The 15,823-nt window shown below is 61.0% G+C and overlaps 1 protein-coding gene across 2 annotated transcripts in view; it reads left to right on the top strand.

Moving 5' to 3' along the window:
• Positions 1-3,811: 3,811 nt before the first annotated feature.
• The window catches only part of SLC12A3 (solute carrier family 12 member 3), a 29,854-nt gene continuing 17,842 nt past the window's right edge, over positions 3,812-15,823 (top strand). For both annotated transcript variants that reach the window (XM_037041673.1, XM_037041672.1), the window contains exons 1-14: positions 3,812-4,139; positions 4,559-4,702; positions 6,014-6,089; positions 6,763-6,858; positions 7,131-7,270; positions 7,833-7,943; positions 8,831-8,942; positions 9,145-9,275; positions 10,937-11,021; positions 11,897-12,051; positions 12,277-12,384; positions 12,748-12,871; positions 14,608-14,709; positions 15,598-15,753. In XM_037041673.1, coding sequence (XP_036897568.1) covers positions 3,858-4,139; positions 4,559-4,702; positions 6,014-6,089; positions 6,763-6,858; positions 7,131-7,270; positions 7,833-7,943; positions 8,831-8,942; positions 9,145-9,275; positions 10,937-11,021; positions 11,897-12,051; positions 12,277-12,384; positions 12,748-12,871; positions 14,608-14,709; positions 15,598-15,753 — 1,822 coding nt within the window. In that variant the 5' untranslated portion in view covers positions 3,812-3,857. The remainder of the gene's footprint in view (positions 4,140-4,558; positions 4,703-6,013; positions 6,090-6,762; positions 6,859-7,130; positions 7,271-7,832; positions 7,944-8,830; positions 8,943-9,144; positions 9,276-10,936; positions 11,022-11,896; positions 12,052-12,276; positions 12,385-12,747; positions 12,872-14,607; positions 14,710-15,597; positions 15,754-15,823) is intronic.

Below are 15,823 nucleotides of genomic sequence, written 5' to 3'. Positions count from 1 at the left end.
TGTGTCAGTGATGGCTGAGTGATACTCAGACCCGAGCCCAGGGCTCCCAGCTGGGGCTTCGTCCTGCTGACTGCTGCCTCGGCCCCTCCCACCCTCCCTGGCCCCACCTCGCCCTGCTCACCCCACCACTGCTGACCCCGGCAGCTTTCCCCTGCCACCCAGGACGAGGGCCAGGCTCCTTGCCCTGGCATTCAAATCCCTTCTCTCCAGCTTTCCCTACTCACCGAGGAGACCACCATCTCCCCCACAGAGTCCCCCCCTTTCCCCTCCGCTCTGGAGCCCTCACCCCACACGCACTAGCGGGTGGTTCTGTTGGCTCTGCCTTCCGACTCCCCAACATCCTGCCACCCCCCAGAGCCCCCCTGGCCTGACACCACCACCACCGCACACCTGCCCTGGCCCCTGACTGGCCTTGCCTCCTGGACCTTGCCTCCCTCAGTTCGTTCCCCACACGGTGGCCAAAGGGATCTTTGAAAAGTAGAAATCTGACCATCACATAACAGAACATGGAACTTCTAACCCCGGCTTAGATGGTCCCTCCCCCATGTCCCAGAGGCCCTCTCCCTGGCCCCTCTGCTCCGGCCGTACCTGCTCCCTTGCTGTCCTGAAGCCCCAAGCACACCAACCTCCCACCCCAGGGCCTTGGCACAGGCTCTGCCCGCTGTCTGGAACCCCTGTGCACAGATGGGTGGCTTCTTCTCCTTGTGGGAGTGCAGCTCACATAGCTCACCCTCAGGGGGACCTAAATGCCCCTCCAAAAACAAAGGGCTTTGTTGCCTTCACAGCACGCATCACTGAGTGTGTGACAATGACTGCTCGTTTGCCGTCTCTCCCACTAGAATGTGAGCTCCAGGAGGGCAGGGCCTTCGTCTTGTTCCCCGTGTCTGTGTGGCCTAGCACAGGGCGTGGGGGTATGCAGTAGGCACTCAATAAATGTGTACGGATGAAGAAACAGTTGGACCCCCTTCAGCCTCATCTCCCACCCTTCCTTCCCTTCTCCCGGCCATCCCCACCCACCTCTTCTTCCCTTGCACTGACCACGTGCTTCCCCGACCCCATGCCCCAGAGCCCCCTCTGACCACGCCCACCCCCTCCTCACCTCTCTCCTGGGCAGCTCCCTCCTCTGCTGGTTTGTCTACCAGGCTAGGTTGTTTCAGTGCCTGGTGTACAGGAGGGGCACAATGAATGCCTAGGTGCCTCTGTGGCCGAGATTCAGAGGCTGCTGCCAGGCCCCGCTGACCTCAACATGCCAGTGCCTGCATTCAGGGGCTCCCCCTCCAGGGAGTTTTCTGACCACTGAGCCTTTTCGGTTCCTTTGCACCCCGGTTCTTGATACTGAGAATTAGGAAATGGGGTGAGAGCCCCCAGCCGCTCAGCCAGGGGTCGACCTAAGGAAGGCTTGCTGGTGTCAGGTGACTTGCTCAAAGTCATTCAGAAACAGAGCTGACGTGGAGCCTGAGACCCGCTGTGGCCCCTTCTTGGGGCTCTGCTCGGTCAGGCACACCCGGTCCTGGGCCCGGGACTCAGACCTGAAGGGCTCTGGGCACCCCCTGGAAGCTGAGCTCCTTCCCGGGAGGCAGGAACTGTGTGCCCGTCAAGAAGGGGGCCTCCGTGAACATTTCTCAAGTGTCTGCAACTCCGTCCACATGCAGGGACCCCTTTTCTAAAGGGGGTTTCTTGTGCTTTGGCACTGCTCTTCTTACGATCCCTTCAGCCTGTTCCATGGCCAAGCCCTGGGAGGGGTCCTGCTTACACGCCTTCCCGCCCCAGAGAGATGTGGGGGCCAGGGGATGAGGGCAGGAAAGGCTCATAGAAGCAGCCACTGTCCCCCTCCAGGGCTGGAAGGGACCTGGGAGCTGACCCAGCCTGAGTATTGCGGAGAGAGGGAGAAGGGGTCACCCAGGGCCACCCAGCCAATCTGTGGCCCCCTCACTCTGCCCCCGCCCCGCCCCGGTCCCCCAGGTGGCACTGGAAACCAGCCCTGCCCCGCCCTCCCCTGAGATCTTAATCAGGAACTTTCCACAGCTTCCCCCGGGGCAGGGTGTGTGGGAATGGTGTGAGGGGATGTGGGGCCGCTGTGATTTTCACCAGACAGGTGGCAGTTTGAGAGTGAGAGGGCGATAAGATCGGCCCCAGGAGGCCCAAGGGAGGAAATGAGTAACCACAGGCCCCTCCCCACCCAAGGGGTGGGGGCCCCAAGGTGGAACATTGACCAGGATGGGGGTCTTTGCCCTGGAGTCCCCCCCCACTGGCAGCTGCCGTGGGGTGGGGGGACAGGCTCCTGCAGAAGCCTCTCTGGGGAGGGGCTGCAGCTCCTGGGAAGGGGGGAGGCAAGCCCGGGATAACAGAAGCCCCCGAGGCGTCTTTAAACAAAAATCCACACATCAGGCAAATACACAAACTTCTCAAGTAGTTTCACAGTGGTCACTACCTTTCGGGTTTGTCACTGCGTCCTGTCGTCCCGAGCTCATCTCCTCGCCCAGCCTCACAGGGAGAACCCCGGGGAGCGGTCCCTGGCACTGACCCCCACTTGGGGTAATTCTGCCCCCCCCAAGCATTCTGCCCTCTTTGGCCTGGTCCCCTTTGTTATTCACTCAACACGTGTTTATCGGGGATCCACTCTGAGCTCTTCTGTCGGTTGGAATCAGTGAACGTGATCGGCTCAGACCTGTGGCCAGTGGGTTGGATGGTATGGATGTCCTCCTTCCCGGAAAAGAGCGCTGGGTGTAAAACCTTGTCCACAGTTTTGCGGGGCTCCTGGACTCCAGGTTAAGCACCCCCTAACCTAGAGGGCAACTCCCCAACCCAGCTGCTACTCTTACTCAGTCTGAGCATTTCCACCTGCCCCTGCTGCCCTGCCCCACAGCGCGGCACACCCCGGTCCCAGGCCCTCTGGACCCGGGACGAAGGGGGACAGCATGAGCCAGTCGGGCCCTCCAAAAGCACTCGGTCCCCAAGGGCTGACTCGAGTTGGACACCATGAAGTCCCAAGGATCCTGAGCATCTCAGAGCTGGTCATCTGGGGACCTGTGTGAGCTCTGAGAACCCAGATCTGAGAGGCAAAGTAGGGAGAGGGGACAAGGTGTCCTTCCATGTCCTCCCTCCCAAGGGTGGCCAGACCCAAGCACAAGCCAAGCTCAGATGCCTGGAGCTGGTGGTGGCCTTGAGGCCTCCGTTCATCCCCTGCTTTGTCCTCCAAGACTCTGGTCCTGTCCTTGACTGCCCCCTCCCGGGCCCCCTTCCAGAGCACCCTCTCTGGTTGCTGTGCTCACCACACAGCCTGCCTGGTCTGTGTTCCTGTCCCATTCCCCACCAACTCAGCAGCACCATGAGCACAGCCTCCGGGCCGGCTGTGGGGGTCCCAGCTCCTGTCACCACCCATGGCATGGAGGATGCACAGTAAAGGTTTGTTGGGCGAATGGCTGAAAGATGCAAACAAGCCCAGCAGGGGTGGCAGGGGCCTGAGAGGCCGCCCACACCCAGGAAGCAGACAGAGCCAGAAGCCAGCGTGCAGGGCGTGCACCAGGGGCACGGGAGGGAAGCGGGGCTGACACAAAGCCTCAGCCGAGCTGGGGAGCTCAGGAGCTGGGGTGGCCCTTCCCAGCTGGGCGGGGCACCAGGGCCTTGCACCCCGCCCTCCTCCGGTCCCAGGCGGGCCACTATCTCGGCGATCACACGGTGGGCAGGACGGCAGTGGGCACGTGCTCTGCCTCCCACCCTGTCCAGGGACCCCGCTCGCCAGCTGTGGGCGGTTCGGGCCAACCTCCCTGCCCCCTCTCTGCTGCAGGCCCAGCCTATAAAGTCACCCTGTGTGTCCCCGCCAACCCTGGCCCCCTCCCCGGACACCCAGAGCCACGATGGCAGAGCTGCCGGTGTCTGAGACTCCTGGGGAGCCCACTCTGTGCAGTGGGCGCTTCACCATTAGCACACTGTTGGGGGGCGATGAGCCCCTGCCACCGGCTACCTATGACACCAGCCACCCTAGCCACCTGACCCACGGCAGCACCTTATACATGCGAACCTTTGGCTATAACACTGTTGACGTGGTGCCAGCCTACGAGCACTATGCCAACAGCGCCCTGCCTGGTGAGCCCCGAAAGGTCCGGCCCACACTGGCTGACCTGCACTCCTTCCTTAAGGTAAGCGTCATCTCAGAAGGTTGGCTACTTCCCTGCTGTGTGACCTTGACCCTGTTACCTAACCTCTCTGAGCCTTGGCTCTCTCATCTCTGCCATGAAGATGTGTCTTCCTTGTGCGTGGAGAGGCCCTGATGAAATGTGGACAGGGGAGCTATGGGGCTCTGAGCACATGTAATGTTTACTGCCCAGTGACCAGCAACCTAATCAAGCAAACCAGGGCTGCCTGGAGAGGTAGTGAGCTCCCAGTCAGGGGAAGCCTGCAAACAGAGGCTGAGCACCCCAGAAAGAGATGGGGAGCGGAGAGGGTGCAAGGTCTGCATCAGGGAAGAGGCTTTCTGGGTTTGCTGCCTGGGAGGCTGGACTGTGGAGGGTGGAGGGCCAGGAGCCCTGCCTGCCTCACCTGCCCCGGTCCCCAGCAGGAAGGCAGCCATCTGCATGCCCTGGCCTTTGACGGCCGGCCCAGCCATGAGATGACGGATGGGCTCGTGGAGGACGAGACAGGTGCCAACATTGAGAAGAGCCCTGGGGAGCCCGTGCGCTTTGGCTGGGTCAAGGGCGTGATGGTGAGTGGGGCGTGGGGTGGGTGTTTGGGAACATTGGGAGGCAGACAGAGCTCCAACCAGCCTCAGCTCTGACTCACAGGCCTTAGTGTCCAGGGCAGACCCAAGGCCCATTCTGGACTTCAGTTTCCCTATCTGCATAGTGACCTCAAGTTTTCTCTAGTTTTGTACTTCCTGACCTTTGTTTACCACCCCCAGACTGAGACACTGAGACCTGGCCCTAAGGCACATGTCTTTTTGGCTACTCACTTGTCCTGTGACCTTGGACAGATTACTTAACCTGTGCCTCAGTTTCCTCATCTGGGAAATGACGAGCATTGCACGAGTTAATAGGATGTGAAGTGCTTGAAGCAAAGCCTGCTTTGGAGTTATTAGAAGAAACTGTGTTTCCCCAGAGTGGCCACAAGAGGGCGACACTAACCACACAAATCCACAGTGTGTTTTCCTCATTTTCCATGATGGGAAGGGGAACGTTTGCTGTGGTGCAGAGCACCAGTAAGTCTCCAGACAGTGAAGGATCAAGTGAACTTGGCTTTGGAAGACATTATGGGACTTTACAGAGGGGGTTGCATCAGATTTAAGAGAAAACATTCGTCTCTCTGGGAGGCAGTGGGCCCAAGTTCTGACCTTAACTCTGCCAAACTGCCTCCTGGGCTGTGCCTCGGTTTCTCCATCTGAACGGTGAGCCCCACTCCACCCCCAGAGGTTCGTATGGGGATGCCGGATCTCCCACCTGGACTGTGGTGGCCAGAGCCCAGCATGGCCCGTTTGGTATCTCAGAGCAGATGGGAGTGCTTAGAAACCTCCCACATGCCCCCTGTCTCAACCCGACTTGGCTGGGGCAGTCCTTCCCTGGGGGAACGTCAGCCTCAGCCAAGGCCTCTGCGGCCTGAGACTGGATTTCTGCCTGTATGTGGGGCATTGGCTCAGCTAGCATTTGCTGAGCTACCCCAAAATGCCAGGCCCTGGGCCAACAGCTGGCTACCGGGGCCATGGCTGGGGCTGCCAGACACAGGATCCTGAGCTGGGAGCAGGGCAGGGGTGGTGGTACCCGCAGCCCATCCTCAGGCCTCCAGGGGAGCGCAGGGAAGTGGGTGGGAGGGGCAGGAGGGTCTCTGGGTTCCTTCCCTCCGCTCCCTGCCCCACAAAACCAGAGGGCCCCTGAACTGGGTAAAGCAAAGCAATCAATTACCCAGGCGTCTCCAAGGCCTAGTGGCCGGCTGACATGCCATGACTAGACAGGGACCCGAGTGTTCGGCTGTGGGGCATCCGACCCCCACCCCACAGGTGACCCCTGTCCTGCTCTCCTCCCAGATCCGGTGCATGCTCAACATCTGGGGCGTGATCCTCTACCTCCGGCTCCCGTGGATTACGGCCCAGGCAGGCATCGGTGAGCTCCACCCTGGGGGGTAAGGGAAGGTGTGCTTGAACTTGGGCTCCAGAGACCGTGGGCCCCTGCGGTGACACAGGTCGGGGAGGTGTGGCAGAGGAGCATGGGACACGGAGTCAGCAGCTCTGAGGGCCCTCCCCGCCTCTGGTTGCCCTCAGCGACCACTTAACCTCTTGGAGCCGATTTCTACTGCAGAGCATCCAGGTTAGAAACCTGCATTCCGGACGGACCAGTGTTCAGATGCTGGCTCTGGACCATGCTGTTCGACCTCGGACAGGGTTCTTAACCTCTCTGAGCCTTGGTTTCCTCATCAGTAAAAGGGGGGTGATAATTGTCTCCACCTCACAGACCTATTATTGGGTTTCTCTGATGCATGTGAATGGCACCCAGAGGGAGTCACCAAGTGGTACCTCTTGCTTTGTTTTTTCTTATTAAAAAAGGGTACCTTCGCTTCCATACCTAATGACCTTTTACCTGTTGGTTCATGAGCCCCCTGACTCTTCAGGCTGGATCAGGAGGTAGACAGAGTCCACTTTTCAGATGAGTGAACAGAGGCTCAGAGAAGGGAAGTGAGTTCAGTTGCAGGGCGAACCAGTCAGCTGACTCAGGCTCCGGCCCTGGGAAAGGCCCCCTCTGAGTTCTGGGGTGACCATGTCCCTGCCCGCGCCCACAGTCCTGACCTGGATCATCATCCTGCTCTCGGTCACCGTGACCTCCATCACTGGCCTCTCCATCTCAGCCATCTCCACCAATGGCAAGGTCAAGTCAGGTGGGCCCCCCACCGTGCCCCCACCACTGCCTTTCCCCACCCACCTCCTCTTGTAGGTCCCCCAGTCTTCACTCTGGGGCTGGGTCTCTGAACTGCTCCCTACCCACCCCCAACACCGGGACACCCCAGGCTGCTCCTTCTGGTGCCAGGTGAGGGCTTTGGGCAGGATTACCCGGGTTCCCTCCTGTGCCATGGGCCCCACAGAGCCCGAGGCCACCTGGCTTCTCCTGCCCTCGTCCAGCCCAGCCAGCTGAGTCCTCTGTCCCCAACAGGTGGCACCTATTTCCTCATCTCCCGGAGTCTTGGCCCAGAGTTAGGGGGCTCCATCGGCCTCATTTTTGCTTTTGCCAACGCCGTGGGGGTGGCCATGCACACCGTGGGCTTCTCAGAGACGGTGCGGGACCTGCTCCAGGTGAGGCGGGGCCGAGCCCAGGCGGAGGGAGCCCGCAGCCCGCCTCGGCCTCCTTCACCCCATCCAGGCTGGGCCTTCCCTGGCCCAGTTTGCCCGTCAGGGACCAAGGCCACCGTCTGATTGCTGTGGGTGACTGTGACAATCTCATCAAAGGAACGCCATTCCCCGAAGGCCCCGTCGGGTGTGCGTGTTGCCTTTAGGGCCACACTGTCCAGGCCCGGCAGCTGCTGTACTGGGGGCTCTAGTGGCGGGGGGTCCAACCTTTTGGCGTCCCTGGTCCACACTGGAAGAAGATGAGTTGCTTTGGGCCACACATTAAATACATCACAACATGTAATCACAACTAAGTAAATTTACAGTTTTGTGTGGGGCGGTGTTCACAGCCACCCTGGGTCACATGTGGCCTGCGGGCCACAGGTCGGACACCCCCATGAGGCGCGGAGGGCGTCTGGGTTTGTGCTTTCCTGGGAACAGAGCAGCCGCAGAAGCGGGGAATCCAGGCAGAGGGGTCTGGGCGGGGCTCAGCGGGCAGCTCACAGCCCGGCCTGTTCCCCTGCCCCAGGAGTACGGCTCCCCCATCGTGGACCCCACCAACGACATCCGAATCATCGGTGTCGTCACCGTCACTGTGCTGCTGGCCATCTCCCTGGCTGGCATGGAGTGGGAGTCCAAGGTGAGGAGCCAGGTTGGGGAGGGGATGCGTGGGTGTCCAGTGGAGAGCGGGGGTAGGGACAATGGGCCCTGCTCCTGGTTCCGCCTCTCCCCGTCTGTATCAGCAAGGCTTCAGGACCTGCTCCTATGACAAAGAGGCCCAAGGAAGGGGCCTTAAACGGGAGTCGCTCAGTTCTCTCTCCTGTAACAGTTCAGGTGTCCCTGGTTCCTGGGGCTCAGGTCCCAGACCCCTTCCATCCTGTGGCCTCTCCAACCCCAGGTGTGACCCTCATCCACTGGTCGGTGACAGCCGCCACCGGTCAGCAGGAAGGGAATGATTCCTTTCAGTCAAATCCCATCGTCTGAAACCTGGTCCCACGGCCACACCCAGCAGCAACGCGGCTGGCGGGGGCGCAGTCCCTGCATGAACTGTGAAATTGGGGATGGGCAGATGTCAGGCTACAGATGGCAGACGGGCCAGACCTGGCCCCACCAGCTCCCCTGCCACCCTCCTCCACTCTGACCCCAGCTGCGCCGGCCCCCTTTGCTGCCCCTCGAGTGCCCCAAGCTTCTGCCTCATCATCCTGTCCACTCGTCCTCCTTCAGGAACCCCCCCAGGACACATTTGCAGGCCACCCTGCTAAAGTAGCCCCAACCCCGCCCCCATCCCAGCCCTGTCCTTACACTACGTTCACGTTCACTGTCCATCCGCAAGACCAGAGCCCGGTGGTGGCTCGGCTCCTGGAGCAAAGCCGGCAGCGTGACGGGTGACAAGTGAGGGAATGGGTGGATGAGTGGGCGAATGGGTGAGTGAACAGGCGAGGGAGGCACCTGGGGCAGGTTCTTCCTGCTGGGGTGCCCTGAGGAGGTGGGGCCAGGCCACCTGACCTCTAAGTCCCGTGTCCCCAGGCCCAGGTGCTCTTCTTCCTGGTCATCATGGTCTCTTTTGCCAACTACTTGGTGGGGACCCTGATCCCCCCGTCTGATGACAAGGCCTCCAAAGGCTTCTTCAGCTACCGGGGTAGGTGCAGGTTGGGGGCCCTGACCGTGGGGAGAGATACCACCTACCCACCCATCTGGCCTGTGTTCTGTGGGTGCCGGGAGGATGGGGGCCCCCGATTCCATGGCCAGGACCTGCCACTGGCAGCCCCTGCCTGCCCGGCTGGGCCCACAGAGCAGGCAGAGTCCTGCAAGCAGCCCCGACTCAGGCCTTTGTTTCCCAGGGGACATTTTTGTCCAGAACCTGGTGCCCGACTGGCGGGGCCCGGACGGCACCTTCTTTGGGATGTTCTCCATCTTCTTTCCCTCAGCCACCGGCATCCTGGCAGGTGCCAACATCTCCGGGGACCTCAAGGTGAGCAGCACACCCAGTCCCCCCTCTTCCAGGTCCTGCTTACCAGGATCTCCCACTGGGCGCTGAACCTGGCCCTGACACCAGGAGGCCAGAGCCTCTGAAATGCAGTCCAGTCCCGCTCAGCCCGACCCAAGCCTCCTCGTGTCGCCTCGAGCCTCCTCCTCGCCTTTGCCTCTGCTCTCTGGGACTCCCTACCTTGTTTCCATACCTCGAAAAGTTCTGTTCCTCTTTCAGATAACACCTCCACCCTTACACCTCTCCCTGCGCTCCGTCGGTGTCATGGTGCCCTGCGTAGTGATGTCAGGCCATTTGTGTCGCTAGAGACCTGGGGCCTGCCTCTGGGTCTCCACGTCCTGCTAAGAGTTGGACACAGGGAAGGTGCCCGGTACATGTTTGTGGAGTGACGAGTGGTGAGGCGTGGCTGACACACAGTGTGGGGCAGACGCGCTGTGTCATGGGGCCCAGGGAGAGACGAGGCACGGGGGCTGCAGCAGAACTCCCGGGAGGCAGGGCCGGAGCTGGGCTGCAAACGAGGGGAAAGCCGGCAGAGCGTTCTCCGGCAGGCGGGTCACAGGAGATGGTGTGTGAGCCGGTGGAGGGCGGGTGGCCTCGCTCAGTGCCGGGAGCTGCTCCGTCTCCGGGCCCACTCCAGAGGCGCTCTGGACGCACGTCCTTAATGCACGAGTAGCTGTGCGTTAGGGACAGGCCGGAACCTCAGCCCCACCGGCCCGCAGCCGCCTGGCCCGCCTGCCCTGAGGGCCTGCCGGGGTCAGCTGCCGCAGCTGGGTTCCCCTCCCAGTTCTTCTTCGTAGCCTGGGGATTTATCTAGATGTTCCTGCAAGCTTCGTAGGTCACAACTGGCCCAGTGAGCTGGACTCACGGCCGGGCTGTGGTCTTGGAGCTGGACGCCTTTGCTCTGTCCTAAATGCCCTCAAGCCCGGATGGGGCCCCTCCCTTCTGGACTCCACCATCCCAAGGGACAGTGTGTCCTCTGTAGGAGGGCGGCTCCTCCCATCATGGACACTTTACGCAAGTTTCTTAAGACCCCTTTGGGCCTCACTTCCCCTCTGTGAAATGGGGCCATGACAGGAAGTGAGAATTCCGTGCGTAAAGCAGAGCAGTGCCCAGCATGGGGGAAGTGCTAAGGACTAGCAGCTGCCCAGGTCGTCGTCATTCGTACCACATGTGCTGCGTGCTGCCTCCTCCTTCACGAACATCACCCCCCCCGCAGCTATACAGGCTGGGGCTGGCCTCACCCCCGAGGCCTGGAGCAGCCGGCCCAACTCAGAAAGGGCTGAGGCCACAGGCCACACACACGGCGGGGCAGAGGTCACAGGTTTCTGGGAAACAGAGTCCCCACTTGACCACAGCAATCTTAGTGTCCAAGGGACACTGTGTGAGCGCCGGCATCACACCAGTATCTTGTGGCCCCAGAAGCTTGTGAAACGAACCAGGCGTGGAGCTGGTTATTTTCCCTCCCTGCTTTGGGCTCCAAGGCCCCAAGTGTGGTCTCTGTCCCGTGACCTTGGCTGTGGCCTGTCCTCCTCTGCAAGTCCCCAGTTGCAAAGTTCCCTTTTCCCTGCGCCCAGCCCCCAGCCTCAGACAAGGGCAGGGCCTTCCTGGCCGCCTGATGCCCCCTCTTCCTCCCCCTTCTCCCCCAGGACCCCGCTATAGCCATCCCGAAGGGGACACTCATGGCCATTTTCTGGACCACCATCTCCTACATAGCCATCTCGGCCACCATCGGTAAGTAGCTGGCCCACACGCTGGAGGGGTTGCGGGGGGCTGGGGGAAGGCTGGTTTGGTGTTCTAATAGGGGGAGCTGGGCTGGGAGGACTTAGCAACTCCGGGAAGAAGAGCCTGGGACCTTGTTTGGAAGGTAGCCTGGTGGTGACCAGACCATGGGGTGGGGCCAGACCAGGCTCTTCAGTCCCTTCAAATATGACGTGTGACATTACAGATTCAAGGGTGCGAGAATCCTATGGGAATTCTCGTTTCGATGATGGTGATGATGGAGATGACACTGGCAGCTGACTGCCCAGCCCTTTTCTTGTGTTACCACATGTAATCTGAGCACTGTCATCTCCACTGTTTTATGGGGGAGAAAATAAGGGCTCAGAGAGGTTCGGTGACCTGCCCAAGGTCACACAGCCACTGAGTGGTGGAGCTGGGCTTTGACCCCAGGCCTGAGCTGCTGACGTCCGCCTCGCCCTGAGATCCTCACAGGTGCTCTTGCTCCTTGTGAGGTAAGCTACTCACAGACGGCCAAGGGACGTGGCCCCGGGTCACAGCCAGGCAGGGTCTGGGACCCAGGTCTCCTCCTTGAGGAGGACATTGTGACTTTAGGTCGCGTGAGCTCGCTAGCCACACAACGAGAGTGGTAGCAGCACCAGCCTCCCAGGGGCAAGTGAAGTACCTGTCGCAGTGCCAGGCACGGCGTGAGAGCTCCCGCACGCGGGTGCCGCCACCACCGTCTTTATTGGCACCGTTATTATCACATCAGAAAGGAAGAACGCCCCTCAGCAGCATCTCCCCCTCTGCGGAAGTGGCCTTTGGGGGTGGGACAGAGGAGGGGGGGAGGAGCAGGAGACAGCCCTCCCCGTGTCCTCCTTCCTCGCCAGGCTCCTGTGTGGTTCGAGATGCCTCCGGGGACCTGAATGACACCATGACTCCCGGCTTGGGTGCCTGCGAGGGGCTGGCCTGTGGCTACGGCTGGAACTTCACCAAGTGCTCCCAGCAGCACAGCTGCCGCTACGGCCTCATCAACCACTACCAGGTGCCGCGGCCTCCGCTCCGGATCCTGGGAGGGGACAGGTGGAGGGTAGACGTGGTTTGGGCTCAGGCGGGGGCCCCCAGGCCTGCCCCAGCCTTGGTGGGCACTGGGACCCCCGGGGTGATGGTGCAGACTCGGACAGAGGTATCAGGACCCAGCCCTTGCCCGCAGAGGGGGCTCCGGGCCCACCCCCCCGCCGTGTCAGCCCTGAGCCCCGTGTCCCCGCAGACCATGAGCATGGTGTCAGGCTTCGCACCCCTGATCACGGCTGGCATCTTCGGGGCCACCCTCTCCTCTGCCCTGGCCTGCCTCATCTCTGCCGCCAAGGTCTTCCAGGTGAGGCTGCGGAAGGGGGACGGGTTGGTGTCTAGGAGGTCCTGGTACGAGGGCCCTTTGGTGACTGCTCCAGAGGCCTGGAGGTATCATGGGACAGGGGGGTCTAGACTGGAGGACAAAGGGGCCAGAGAGCGAACTCCTGCAGGACGCGGCCACCTCCCCACGGGCTGCCCGTTTACTGTCTTCCTGGGGAGGCAGGGAGGGCGGGGAGATAAGCTGCCATCTCACAGAGACGGGGGCTGGGACCCAGCTGGGGCAGTGCCCTGCTGATGTTGGGGAGGTGGGGAGCAAGCAGGGGCCTGGGTCCAGGAGGGAGGACGGAGGAGGGACGGGCAGGGCCGAGCATCACGTCTGGCCCCACAGTGCCTGTGTGAGGACCAGCTGTACCCTCTGATCGGCTTCTTCGGCAAGGGCTACGGCAAGAACAAGGAGCCTGTGCGCAGCTACCTGCTGGCCTACGCCATTGCGGTGGCCTTCATCATCATCGGTGAGAGGCTGCGCAGGGGCCTGGCCTCTCTGGCCGGCTGTGGGGGCCGTGGGGGCAGGGCTCCTTTCCCTGCTGCTCACCTGTGTGCCCAGCACCCAGCCAGGCCTGACAGGTGGTGGCCAATCTGAATAACTCAAGCAAAGGGTACCCTGCCCTGGAAGGAGACTTTGGGAGGTCATATGCCCCGCCCCCTGCCCCCCACTACCAGACAAGGCAGCTCCCGCACCATGCCAGTCAGGCAGACCACCCTATTTTGTTAGGGGGGACCCTCTCTGCCTTCCCTGGTTCTGCATTCCTGTGTCCTGGCAGCAGGGACCCCTCCCCGCCTCACCTCATGCCTGAATGAGCCCCCAGGACACCTGTGGGGCACAGGACAAGCTGATGGGTCCCTTCTTGGGAGCTAATGCAAATGGCCCAATCGGCATCTCTGTAGGTGCATTAACTAGACAAGCCTCATCTCCCACACCCTGAGCTGCTAGACCCCTTGGGCTTCAAGGGGGGGGATGGCTGAGGAGAAGGATCCCAGTGCATCAGTTAGATCGACCTTCAACTCTGGCTTTGCCGTGTGCCAGCTGTGTGCCCTTGGACAACTCACTTCACCTCCCTGAGCCTCAGTTCCCTCATCTGCAAAATGGGAGCAATAGTGTATAGCAGGTGTGCTCAGATGGGCAGGAAGAACCCATAGTACACATATGTAAACACACATGTGCATGCGTGCATTCATTATGTGTATGCTTTCACATGTGCGCACTCCCCGATACGTCCTGGTCACTTAGCCAACGAGGCAGAACTTGCCAGGAGAGAGGGGTCTGAGAGCAAGGCCTGGGGCCGTGCCGTGGCCTGAGGACGCCCCCACTGTTGCTCCCTCTGCAGGAGTGGGGCAGGCTCAGCTGCTGGTGCCCCCAGGGGTCCCGCCACAGTCCCTGCTTCCCAGACCAGCAGCCCCCACCCATGAGACACACCCTCACAGTCTAGTCACTGCCACCCCGGGGAACCTTTCCAGACTTGGGCCGCTCCTGGATCCTGAACAGGGTCAGGAGGCCACAGAGCCACACTCACAGGAGGGGGATGTCTAGTCAGGCCAGGTGTTCCCGACCCATCTCCACTCACCCCACAATTCACCCTGCCTTGGAGTTGACGTCGTTTCCTCTGGGGGTCCTGACCGGACCTCAGACTGAGGGTGTGATCTCGGAAACTCGGGGGCAGGGTTCTTGTGTCCACGCAGTGGGATCAGATACAGACAGAAGGTGCGTGTCTTGTTTTGGGACCCCCCCCTGAGGCAGGCCCCGAGATGGGAATTTACGTGTGGAAATCTGCCTGCAGACAGGGGCTGGTGGGGCAGGGGAGGGGCCAGTTTGTGAGCAGGTTTCTCTTCAGGGGAGCGGTGATAGGGTCTCAGGGTTTCAGATCAAAGGAGAGGTGTGTCCTGGGTCAGGTTGTGAACTTATTTCTTACTCTAATTTGTGATCACACAGAATGTGCGACAGCCTCTGTCCTTGGCCACCCCTCCTCACCTAATGGCATCTACTCTTACATGGTTCTCTACCGCCTTAAAAGCTTATGGCCATTTGCAGTTTACAAACATCGGCCCTTTGAGCGGCACAAAACGATGGGCCCATTTCACAGATGAGGAGGCTGGGACTCACTGAGGCTCAGAGTCCTGTCTGGGAGGTGCCAGGTGGCTCCCTGGCAGACTTGCCCGACAGACTGTCCCCTTTCTCCCCGGGTCCCTGAAGCGGAGCTCAACACCATCGCCCCCATCATCTCCAACTTCTTCCTGTGCTCCTACGCCCTCATCAACTTCAGCTGCTTCCACGCCTCCATCACCAACTCACCTGGTAAGCAGCCCCTGACTCCTCCTCGGGAGGCAGCAGGTGGGGCTGGGGCATGGTGGGGAGGGGAGGCATGGGTACAGGTGGGCAGACCAAGGCCACCTCTGGAATCGAAACCAATGAAAGACACCATTTAAGTAATAATGACAGTAGCTGTCCCTTGTCAAACGCTTACCAGGCACGCTGCACATGGATTCACGTACTCCTCACAGCGTGCGGATTTTTCCAGTGCCTTCCTCTACCCACTGTACTAGGGTCGGTTGTCTGAGTGCCCAGAGAAGGCAGAGAATGGCCCAAAGTCACAGACAAGGGCGCAGCAGGTTGAAGAACGCACGACTCTAGGGGCACCACTCACAGACGTCATAGATGAGCATGTTTATTATGAGAACTTTCTGGCAGGTGGCAGTAAAGGGTCTTGAGGAAGACTCTTTCTAGTTAACCCCAAAATGCTGATGGGCTGGTCGCTGGGCTACCTGTTCCATAGACAATGGACCGTGGTGGCGTGGAGTCACTTGTGGTGGCCCAGGCGTGGCCTGCCGTGTGGAGCCGGGCAGAGTCCCAGGCTTCCCCTCCACCTCACGTGGCTCCTCACCAACCTCATTTCGCCTCCCTGAGCCTCAGTTCCCTCATCTGCAAAATGGGAGCAATAGTGTATGGCAGGCCATACACTATTGTTGACGTTGGCTGTCTTGCGGCTGCATTTGGCCGGAGCTGGACACTGCCTACTCCTTGTAGCCTGTTGACATGGCAGAATGCCGCCAGGAGGGTGGGCGGGCGCAGGCTGGGACCCTGGCTGTGGGCACGGTCAGCACCCAAGCCCTGCCTGCCAGTGCTGACCCAGGAGGAAGCTCCCGGGTGCTGAGCATGCCTGCCAACCCATGTCCCCCCACCCAGGGTGGAGGCCCTCCTTCCGATACTACAGCAAGTGGGCGGCGCTGTTTGGGGCGGTCATCTCTGTGGTCATCATGTTCCTGCTGACCTGGTGGGCGGCCCTCATCGCCATCGGCGTCGTCCTCTTCCTCCTGCTCTACGTCATCTACAAGAAGCCAGGTGTGCGGTGTCGGGCTGCTGGGGGGGGGGGGGGCGGCGCCAGCGGGCCGTCTTTCCCATCACCCATGGG

This window comes from Sturnira hondurensis, unplaced genomic scaffold, assembly GCF_014824575.4.
Source record: "Sturnira hondurensis isolate 20B ecotype Veracruz unplaced genomic scaffold, ASM1482457v3 Scaffold0003090, whole genome shotgun sequence".
Classification (NCBI taxonomy): domain Eukaryota; kingdom Metazoa; phylum Chordata; class Mammalia; order Chiroptera; family Phyllostomidae; genus Sturnira; species Sturnira hondurensis.
Note: the sequence above shows the minus strand (reverse complement) of the source record. Positions and strands in the feature narration are given on the sequence as shown.